This window comes from Lytechinus pictus, chromosome 10, assembly GCF_037042905.1.
Source record: "Lytechinus pictus isolate F3 Inbred chromosome 10, Lp3.0, whole genome shotgun sequence".
Classification (NCBI taxonomy): domain Eukaryota; kingdom Metazoa; phylum Echinodermata; class Echinoidea; order Temnopleuroida; family Toxopneustidae; genus Lytechinus; species Lytechinus pictus.
The window spans coordinates 7,480,494-7,492,613 of record NC_087254.1 but is presented as its reverse complement, the minus strand read 5'-3'; the positions used below and the strand labels follow the sequence as shown (position 1 = coordinate 7,492,613).

General features: G+C 35.6%; 1 protein-coding gene across 2 annotated transcripts in view; it reads right to left on the bottom strand.

Moving 5' to 3' along the window:
* LOC129269685 (neurogenic locus notch homolog protein 1-like) overlaps positions 1-12,120 on the bottom strand; it is a 56,644-nt gene that overhangs the window by 34,596 nt on the left and 9,928 nt on the right. The window contains exons 5-14 of one of the 2 annotated variants that reach the window (XM_064105225.1): positions 10,931-11,044; positions 10,209-10,319; positions 6,901-7,014; positions 6,170-6,283; positions 4,930-5,043; positions 3,799-3,912; positions 2,879-2,992; positions 2,061-2,171; positions 1,408-1,521; positions 317-427 (exon numbers count right to left, since the gene is read on the bottom strand). In XM_064105225.1, the coding sequence (XP_063961295.1) occupies positions 317-427; positions 1,408-1,521; positions 2,061-2,171; positions 2,879-2,992; positions 3,799-3,912; positions 4,930-5,043; positions 6,170-6,283; positions 6,901-7,014; positions 10,209-10,319; positions 10,931-11,044 (1,131 nt within the window). The remainder of the gene's footprint in view (positions 1-316; positions 428-1,407; positions 1,522-2,060; positions 2,172-2,878; positions 2,993-3,798; positions 3,913-4,929; positions 5,044-6,169; positions 6,284-6,900; positions 7,015-10,208; positions 10,320-10,930; positions 11,045-12,120) is intronic. The other variant, XM_064105226.1, reaches the window with a different exon arrangement.

Below are 12,120 nucleotides of genomic sequence, written 5' to 3'. Positions count from 1 at the left end.
TAGATTCGACTTAAATAAGGTCCCTATCCTAGTTGAGTTCGACATCAATTCAAAAGAGTAATCCTTAAATATCGAAAATTATTTATCGCTGTAGCATGATCTTCACGTCAGGTATAAACAATAAGTGAGTACGTTTTTAATCTAATACATTTCGAGCATCCAACTTCAAAATATATTACTATATGCAAATAATATTTATCCAGAAGTGCCCATGTCTTGGATATGGTATGACAATCATCTTGATGAAGAGAAACTAGGGAACAGCAACAACAAAAGTAAGGACATCGAGGATCAATTTTTTCCCTCTGTTACTTACTGACGTCACAATTAGTACCAGTCCATCCAGGTTCGCATGTGCAAGTATATGCATTGATGAGATCATTACATAAACCGTTTACACACGGAGCAGAAGCACACTCATTGATTTCTGGAAAATATATAAAAACATAAAACATCATAAAATGATACATGGCATGGGACCTATAAAATATGAAATTATCAACGCAGACAAGCGGACCCCTCCTAGATCCTTTTTTGTTCGAAAAAAATTAAGCTAAAAATGGCTAGAACAATCTCGAGCATTATGGTATATCAAAATATCATCTTAATAGATCGTGGTAATCTGAAATCTTATGCGAGACTCGCATTTCTGTCGAAAATGACTCTTATCTATAGGACCGATATGAATCTTATTTCCGCCACTCCGTCAGTCATTTTTGTGAAACTTTTATATCATAGAATGCACGTCATCGAGAGAATAAGAAAAAATTACATGCACGGTGTGTCTTTGGAATAATTCTAAGACGTTTTAGATTGTTTTTTATAGGTACCAAGTGTTTGAAAGAAAACGAAGTGTATCAGGGGCGGATCCAGGATTTTCTAAAAGGGAGGCACATTTTCCGATAAAAAAACCTGACAAGCCAAAAAAATTAAGGACATTTCGTCGACGAAAAAAATTGATAAGCAAAAAAAAGGAAGCACACTTCTGTTTTAACGGCATTTTTACATTACAAATTTTAATTGTGCCTCTCAAAGGGGCGAGGGGCACGGGCAGGCTGTTCCCCCCCCCCCCGGATCCGCCAGTGATGTGTATTATATGTTTTATAAGATAGTGATGCGGATACATGTTATTTGAAAAACCACCCTCATCTTGAAACCATGACCAATCAATAAGGAACTAGGTATTCATATCAGTCATTAGAAAATTAACCTGTTATTGTCTAAAGATAAGTGTTCGTTCACGTGATAGATTTCAGCCAATCATCTGATTGGGATCCATATTACAATTTCATAAACAAAATATATGCACTGAAATGAAATACACACATACCATTACAAATTTGGGGAAGACAGTACACTGTATACAAAGTTCGTTTGTTAATAACCCCTATTACGAAAGTTGCTTACCTATCTGACAAAGCACTCCTGTATATCCAGGTACACAATTACAGGTATATCTGTTGACCAAGTCATTGCATGTCCCACCGTTCTGACAAGGATCACTGGCACATTCGTCAATATCTAGAAAATTAAAATGCAGAGGTGTTGGATGGATGATACTCCTTCATCGGTGTTTTAGGCTTGATTTGATTTTTGTATATTGAATTCGTCATACATTTGGCTTGAAATGTCATTTGACTGCTAATTTGGTTTTCCATGGACTTTGTATATTTATGACATAGTGAGGATTAAGTGATTTATATAGGATAATCTAATAATACGATTTCTTTTCATTTCCTTTGGTAAACTGAATCTTGTGTATCTATTTCAAAGCCCTTAAGGCTTCGGTATTCTGCTCTTGATAGCAAGTGAGCAATATTATCAATGATATTATAATTATTTTATTAATATTTTTACCAATATTACTATTATTAGTAGTAGTACTAGTAGTAGTAGTTCTAGTAGTAGTAGTAGTAGTAGTAGTAGTAGTAGTAGTAGTAGTAGTAGTAGTATATATTATCATTATTATCATCATTTTAATCGTATCATTATTATTTTAATTTTCATCGTCATCATTATTATCATACTCATCAGACATACTGAAAATGCAATATACTCACTTATTTCACATCGCGGTCCTGACCAGCCTGCTCTACAGGTACATACATATGCATTCAGTGTATCGACACAATCACCATTTACACATGGATTGCTGGCACACTCGTTGATCTCTGGATAAAGAAAATTATAATCAAATTTTTCTTTTAATTTTGATATGTTATGTGCTAAATGATATATATTTCATAATAGATGTTTAAAGGGCTAGTTATTTTTTCACCATTGCAATAGAGATTAAGTGTCAGCATTAAGTACAACGATCTATGCACATGCAAAATCATATGGTTTATTGTACATGTATATTTTGATGGATCGAGGAACATCGAACTTTAAATTGTGTATTTTGAATATATGCATGGTGTTGTAAGTAATTTATAACATGCTATTTGTATTTGATTTTAGGCTTTGTGGAGAAATAATGAATGAAAACTTTCCTTGAAAAAAATCATAACGTGTCAATTCTATTGATTAAAATGAAATTAAACATTGAACAACAAATCGGACGGCGATCCCGTAGGGATATGAGGCTTGTCCGCCCCCCCCCCTTCGAATTTGAAATTTTGTACAGCGCTGCCCATAGGAGATAGTCGCCTCATACCCCCAGCACGTCCACAGGAGGGGGGTCACAAAATCGCCGCGCATGAAGCATATTGATGTGATGTTAAAATTGTAACATTTCAATCATTGGCAACCGAATGAGAAATTAATCATTGTGGACGTAAAATCGTTATCGAAATATTTGTTAGAGAGTATATTCCAGTCAATTCTTGTTCATAAAATTCTAGATTCTAGAGTATTCTCTTTCAATGTATTTGCTAACCTGATTCACATCTTGTACCAGTATAGCCAGGTTCGCAATCACACTCGTACCCATCCAACATATCCGTACAAGAGCCTCCATTGACGCAAGGGTTGCTCCGGCATTCATCCGTGTCTGAAAAGAGAACAATATAAGATTGCAAGCCTTTCCCCTTTTTTGCGCAAAGTTTTTCTCGATCATTGCATTATTCAGGCGCGTTGAAGATCTTGAATTCTGAATCAGTAGTGGGGAATATATTTCATAATTCTACATACACATAACATAAACCATATTGCAATGATACAAATGAGTATGAAGAACGAAAATTCCATCTCTTTGCAATATTGAGTTAAACCTGGAATATTGTCGCTCATTACATAAGCACTTCTTGTGTGTTTCACCAAAAAGTGCAAGAAATGAATTATAAAAAAATGCCCGAAATCCTTTTCTGAAAACAATTTTGTTTTCCCTGGTTTACTCGAAATGAACTATCATGGCGTAGGATCGTTCTTGTATTTATATACTTCAATATACATCATTGTAATATCTTGATAAATAATTTGAAGTAACTCACAATGTTTTTGAGAGAGAAATCTAAACATCTTAGACATTATAACGAGATGAAATAAAAATGAATAAATATTTAGATTAGTATTACATGCATGCAAGACCAGATATATATCAATATAGGACAGCAATGGATGGGCATTTTATGAATATGTTTTAGTATAATTACTGATATAATAATGTAAGGCATAATCTATGACTGCTACAATGGGGAAAGAGTTGTTAGTATGATAAAATCTCTATTAACAAATTCAGAGGGTTAAAGAATACGGATGGGTCGTGCATCGATTTTCATTATAAATGTAATTTAATTTGGTAAAAGATTCACAGCATGGTCTGGTTACCATCAACAACATTCTGACCATGCATTTTACCTATTTCGCAGTTAGCTCCTTCGTATCCTGCTGCGCATGCGCATGTATATCCATTGATTCCATCAGTACACACGCCGCCATTTTGGCATGGCATGCTGCTGCATTCGTCGATACCTGAAATTAAGGTTAGATATGAATTAATTTCAATAAAATAACACAAATTCACAAATGATTCATACCTTAATGCAGAAGTCTATAAATGTAAATGCATTGTACGTTTTGCAGGCATCAAAACTGCATATCATTGGTTCAAATAAAGGATACTGAAACTATAAGACGACAAAATTTAAATGCATTACATGGGATTGTTTTTAAGATCTTTTTCCTCAGCCGTGGAACCATAAGAAGAAACAAATATTCTGGTCTTAGATTCACTCAAACAGTGGTATATAATTGCGTAAAGTATAACGATATCTTGCCCCCCCCCCGAGCTTTCTTGATATCCAGATCACATCAGAAGGAACTTCAATTCATTATGAATAGGTAATCCCAAAATCATGAAAGTCATTTGGTTAAACGAAAACATGTAGTTGATTTGCATTCATTTGCTACTTAACCTTCTCGTAACTCCCAATAAGCTCGATTTGCCATTGAACGTATAGTTTCTGTTAATTATAATAATGATAGTAGTAGAAGTAGTAATAGTCAGTTTTTTCATAACGCATATCACTTTTTATACCTATGTCTCTAGCGATTCAGAAAATAAAGACACGAAAAAAAAACATAGGTTACTGCGTTCACGTTGTTGAATTGAGGTACATTTTAAAACAAGTTTTAAGAGCCGTTAAAGAAACGTCCAATTGAAGAAATAGCCGGCAATGAACGTTGGTGGCGCATGAATTATTAAACCAGAGCAATTAATGTGTGTGTGTGTGCCGTGGCCGAGTGGTCTAAGGCGCCTGGCTATACATGAAAAAGTCCGGGTTCGATCCCCGGCCGCGGCAGCTATGCCCGTGAGCAAGGCATTTAATCTACAATGCTCTTTTATCCTGCTTTAAAATAAATGGAAATGCTATATGCATTATTGGTAACTAGGTGTGAATTTGTTTGTTTTTTTTAAATTTAAAAAAAAAATTAATGAAATTAATTACTCTGCATGAAATGAACGGATTGATATGATTGGCTACTCACCAATGAGACACGTGACACCGGTCCATCCAGAAGCGCATACACACCGGTAAGAATTGACAAGATCAATGCACTGGCCACCGTTCTGACAAGGGATTGACGTGCACTCATCTACATCTAATGGTGGAAATTAAACAATTTACGCGTATACATATTTTAACAACAGATTAGTAGGCCTACCCACGTAAACCATAAGATTCACATCTTCCACCGATTCAGGGAAGCATTTCATGGAAGTAATTGTCAGTGATATTCATTGTCTAATGTTAAAAGCTACTGCGAATCCTTGTATCTGATTGGTTGAAAGGACATTAGTGAGTGAATATCACTGACAAACATTTTCATAAAACGCTCTCCAGATTAAACATGACACTGTATCTACAACCGCGCTCAACAAAGGAAACGTTTTATCCGCGACACATTTGTGCTACGTACTTTACTGTATATTCCGTTTTGTTTGAGGAAATTCAAATCAGAATTTTGATTAAAATTCGAAATGATAAGGAATGTTTTCAAATGTTTCTCACAATGCAAGATACTAAGCATCAATAATAAGTTTCATAGAGGTCTCTTTCAAAAGTCTGAATGAAACCAGTGTGACGTCAAAAATATTTTGCAATTGTACGATTGATGTAGTCTTTGAACGACCTGACTTTTCGTCATTCAAGGAATGAAAAAAAAACTATTGGTCATTTTCCATTTCAACGTCTTTACATAGGTATCACATTTCACATGTTTGTCAAAATACAACGAAACCAACCATAGTATACGCACTAATGGCATTCGAACAAATTTACTTTGTTAAAGCCGATTCGAACACAGGCTACATTGTTAGTCCGTTTTTACATTCAGGCCTGGTAAATCGGGTCAAATGCAATGCACAGGTGATGATAATAATACCAATGATTAAAATGGTCGAAAGCGAATTGATACAAATCTGCAGTTATAATTATGAAAGGTTACCTAAGTGAGATGACTTATTGTATACATTTTTTATTAGAGTCTTTTATCCCAAATGGTGCAAGATACTATTTAACGTGAAAGATATGGTACTAGATGTATCCCTGACTGCTATAGGCCCAATGATAATTGCATGATAGGATGATAAGAAAGGAGATGGTGAAAATGAGTAGGAAATGTTTATCAGTATGGGATGATAAGAATGATATGCATGGATTCGTTGCCTGGATAATACCATCTCTAAAAATAATAGTGAGATGACATTGCTCAATTCTAAACTCACTTATTTCACAATTATCGCCAGTCCAGCCCGGGGAGCATGCGCAGATGTACGCATTTATCTGATCAATACAGGATCCTCCATTCTGACAAGGAAGGCTAGTACATTCATCCGAATCTATAAAAGAATATTAGGAATAAACAGGTCAGCGACTTAAGGGATAGATCATCCAATAAAACTTTTTTTTATTTGCTTGTTTATTTGACCGAACAATAGGACACATGATACAAACATAAATGGATTTTACATGGCATAAACAAACAGAACAGAATGGAGCAGTTCTACACGTACATGCTGGTCAGGAGTGTCAAACGCATTTTAGCTGTTGCTCGGAAGCATATCACCCCCACACATTTAGTACTGTTTACAAATATCAAACATAACTGCTCATTAACAAAGATGTGAATAAAAAAATATCATGTGGATATTAATTGATACAGAATGATTGCATTATAAAGATATTAGATAAATCAATAAATGAATAGCAAGCAAGAAGGGTAGGATTTCAAAAACAAATAATTCTGATTTGTAGCTGCAAATACTATGTAAAAGGGTCAGCAAGGGGTGTGGATGAACTATTATTTTAAGCATGGTAACAAAATACAGTCTGGATACAATTTACAAAATTTGGTGGAAATTACACAATACAATCTAATTGAGTGTTTAACAAGATTCTTATGAAAGAATGATTATAATACAGTAAAAGCATATTTAGAAATCTGAGCAATTCTTACTGATTTGACAGATATTTCCTTCCCATCCTGACGCACATGTACAGTTGAAACCATCCACTCCATCGATACAAGTTCCTCCATTAAAGCAGGGACTACTGGCACACTCGTCGATATCTGAAATAAATCAGCAGATGCCCACACAAATACATCAATTATTGATCTTCGTGAGTGTGATCATTACCGTCACTGTGTCGTTGTTTTATTCATTGTTCCTTACTAAACAGTTGGCTGTACAAGGTGGCTAGCACGTAAATACTAACACCAAGACGATTATCGCTCTGACTTTCCACTTGTACAATACGATACTTCTGATTTACAAAGGTACCTTTCAATACGAGACGATAGCACGAAAATCACTATAATTCCAATCAAATGTCATTTTACGAATGAGGCAACGCTACCACTTTCCGTTTGAATGGTGATAACACGACATCAATGATTCGGTATGCATACTAGTGAAAGTTCGACAATGCATTCAAATCCATAACACGGTTTATCTAATAAAACATGGATCAGTTGGTTTTCGACGAAAAGAATGGTAAAATAAAAAGGTAATATTAAGTAAATAGAAAGTTATTGTCTTATTGATATTCGGAAGGAGATTTACAGATATGTTGGAAAAGGAAAAAGAGAACTCACAAAGAAAGGATATTGTATTTGTGAAGGGACGTGAGAAAATGATCATTAGTCAGAATCTCCATGAAAATAATGAAAACTTCTCTTTCATTCCTTCAACTTTTCCATCTAGCTACAAGTTATCATTTTCTATGAGATACTCATGGCGCCATTGGATGCAGATCGCTCTTACACGGGTGCATGTCTTTGCATTTAAATTGATTTTTTAGACAAATCTTACATCATCACATTAATTTCTTACCAGCTGAAAATAAGGAAATGTTAAAAAAATCTTATTTCCGAGAAAGTCCACAAATTTCAGCGTTATTCTGGCGTCAAATATTTACAAAACGATTGTAATAATTAGTTTTATCCTTCACCATTTTAAATTGGTAAGATAAGTAGAAAAACAGCCCGTGTCCTAATACATACGAATTTATGAAATAGTGAAATGGATCCTATACAAATTCAATTCAATTCAATTTAATTGAAATTCAAATGATTGAATTACAAATTATTGGGTCAATTGATCACATGATTATTAATTTTAGCCAAAAAAGAAAATTTGCAAGTGACTAGTAGTAATGACTAGTTCAATTGTCATTTTGTAATTATCTGTGTTATTGCTTGAACATTTTTGTGTCATAATTACCTCGCAAATACATCGCAATTTGGCCTTAGCCGCGATGATGTATTGATTTTCATTTATCTATTTATCTATCTATCTATCTATTGACCGGCCACGGCTTTGAAATGAGGATGGTTCATAATGAGTCGTTATATGTCTATCGGTTCATAAGGATCCAATTCACTACCTTATAAAACAAATAATACACATCATTTTGCTCCCGCATTAGACTACTTGCACACACTCTTTACCTTTGAAACAGTCCAAACGCCCTCGGCTACAACCTGTTAGAACTGTTCTAAAGGTACCTCGGGCGTGTAATTTTGCTTAATCCCAAAAGGGTTTGTATTAATCACCGGCATAATAAAAAGGGGAAGAAGAAAAATCGAATCCCGAATCTTTCAATAGAAAAACCACAGAACCGTCAAGTATTGCTCTCCCTTCAAGATATAGGAGATATACAGAAATTTGATTTAGCAATTTATCTTCCACTAATAAATATCCATACTGAACCAGATCAGAGGAATAGGGATTGACTCTGAATAAAACAAATGAGTAATAACCATAAACCAAGAATAGGAAATATAAGATATACCACTCTATTCCCTTCTATTTGGGAAACCAGGTGATGGAAAATATAAAACCTTCATAAAAGTAATACAAGGGATTCGTTGGTAATTATAAAATAATTGGAAAATACCACTAGGTCAACACGATCACAGAGGAAAATAACATATTTGGGATAAGGAAAATAACATATTTGGAATAAGGAAAACATATCTGGGATAAGGAAAGTAACATATTTGGAAGAAGGAAAACAACATATCTGGGATACGGAAAGTAACATATTTGGATAAGGGAAAGGCGTATTTCATATGATAAAATGTTATTTCATATAACATCCCCATGTATGTAGGAATCCTGCACCTGTATCTTGAATAAAATTTTGCATTATGATGACATACCAGACGAGTTAGACGAGCTAGACGAGTTATACGAGTCAGACGAGTTGGATAAAACACGGTACAATCCTGTTCATGGAGGCAAGTGTTCATAGAACGGTTAGAAAATGATTAGGCGTACACCTTGGAATCGCGATTCCCTTATGAGCAATGTCGCTGAGGTAAGATTGTCCGGAGGAACATACCCTTGGTTTTCGCAATGCATAATGCAGTCTAAAGAAGGAGACTAAATGCGCTCATGCTGTGCGGTGTGGCTGCTCATTGTTTGGAGTCTACTCCCCCCCCCCCCCTTCCCCCGCCCCGCCCTCGGTATGATATGTATTTGTTTTTTAAGACTAAAGCTAAGAGAAATATCTAACATTTTGATTAAATATATTCAGTCGAATATGATTTGAACAATCATGAATCATGCGGAAGTTGCAAATGGTATCTATTCTGCTGTACTTTTGCAAAAGGAAGCAAGTTAAAAAAATATCATTTGTTGTAAAGGAGCAATGTGTGTTCGTCATGTACATAGGCGTCGATGCAATTTAACAGCATATTTTCGTCGATATCTTTCCACAGAACAATCATTTCTTCCCCAAACTTTGCCTGAAAGTGCAACATACAAAGGGTGTTTCAGAAACAAGAATAACTCAAATTTGACTGATGTGTCACTTGTTTCCTTTTGCCAAAGTTGGGCAGTATTGTGGTTGACGGTACTCCAAATATCGATTGATTCGCTCTTTGCTTCCCAGGTACTCAACGGTGATATTCATTTTATATGCTGAATAACAATAATAAGGATAATAATAAAAAGCAACATGTATGCGCTTAGTACAACATTTCTATGCGCTGCATACTATTATCCCGGCCTTAGCACGGCTATCCTGATAAGGTACTCGAGCATTCTAGGAACTCCTTCCTACCGGGTTCCCATTGGGTAGAGAGTGGCAAATTATATAGCTAAACGTCTTGCCAAAGGACGCGAGTGCCGAGGTGGAATTCGAACCCCAGACCTTGTAGTTCAAAGTCCGGAGACTCATCCACTGGGCCACAGTACCTTTACAAATGACCGAATAAATAAATTTCCATTGAACTTGTCAATCAGTACTTGTACTTACCAATATCACAGTTCGTACCAGCCCATCCAGAATCACAGGTACAGTCATAACGGTTGATCCCGTCGGTACAGATGCCATTTTGACATGGATTACTGGCACATTCGTCAACATCTAAAAGGGTGGAAAGTGGATTAATGCTACAACCATGAAATCTTGAATAATTGATTTATCCTAATTAAATTCAAGGTAAGCCTGAGAGGCAGTTTGTACTAGCCCAACTCTGACATACTGGTAAAAATACGAGTGAATGGACTTGAAATCATACAATCCATAAATCAATCAATGAATAAATTAATGAGTACATAATACAACTGTAAATTATTCAATCAATCAATTCATGAGAGTTGAGACTGTGCTTATACATCAATATTACTCTGAAATAAATGCATTATTAATCTATCAGTGTGGGAAGTTCACGGTACGCCATATATTCCTTTTTGTGAGCATGAGTGTGGTCCCGGAAATTACCTCCCAAAGTCGAAGTTTCTACAAAAATGTTTTTGTCATCTTCTGACAAAATAGAATCCACAGTTTACCGTGAAGCATCTACATTGATTAACTCTGCGCCATAGAAACATCAGAGGTAACTAAATTGTTTATTCTCGACTCCCCGTGAAAGAAAATCTACGCATTGTGTCTAACATTAATCTCATTTAAGTTATATTGTCCTATATGTTCGTTTTATAATGATATTAAGAAAATTTTAAAAATATATATCTTACTGATCAGGCAAGTCGGCCCGGTCCAACCTGAAGCACAGTTGCACAAATAGCTGTTGACGCCATCTACACAGGTACCACCGTTCAGACATGGGTTGCTTGCACATTCGTTGATATCTTCAGGAGAAAATACAAAGATAAATTGCAGAATTACTTCACTAAATTCATTGAGTGAAACATAGAAAGGTGATATCCCAAAGGGCCAATTCAGATCATCGCCTGGTAAGGGTGTTAAAAATATTTTTGTTGTATATGAGCTTCTCCACTAATCAAAGGGAGCGTTTCATCACCATGTTTTTCTTTTCATGAAATGCTCCCCGGATCTGACAACTTTCCTTGATTTGATTGGCTATGTGTTTCTATGGTAACTGAAACACCCAACAGATGATGCTATTGGAGTATTGGGGTTTAATCCCGTCAGCGGAACCATGTGGTACATACAAAAAAGGTCAAATCGATAAGTCCACCCCAGATAAGACTAAATCTAGCATGGGTATTCATGGCAAATATTTCTTGCAACATAATCGGGATCCGTATCAAGCGTTGTATTCGAAGAACAAACGCCGCTTTGTCTGGATAATGTCGTGAAAACCAGTACGGACAAGTACGACATTGCTCCCGCATTTTTTTTCCATTTCAATTCAGTTTAGTTCTTTGCAATTCCGATAAAAAGAATTGTACAAAGAAGTGACATAATTATTTTTGCGGTTACAATGATACGAAGAATATTTAAATGAAGTAGTATGGACTAAATAGCAATACCTAAATTATACACATTGTAATACAGACATGAATACATAACGCAGCGAAAGTCGAAACGAACTTAGAACAAAGATGTTAAAAAGCCCCCTCAAGTTTCTGTTTACGTCATTGGACTTTAGCAAGGAGCCCTCACAATTTTTCCCATTTTCACCGTAACGTCTCCCTCTCTAGTCATGGCGCCTAAAGATAATAATTCTGTTGAGGGGCATGATCTTGATTAACCTTTGATTAACCCTCAACAAATTTCGCCGCTACTCCGCCGTGCAAAATTTTTTGACCGCGCCGCTCGCTGACTTATTACTTACAAGTCTTGCGCATGTTTTGAGACCAAATTTGCGATGCCCGGATACGCGGTTCCAAAATTACGCAATATTTTGTCGCATGTCGGTCCCGAAATTGCTGAAAAACGTGATTACGTGTACAAAGAGATC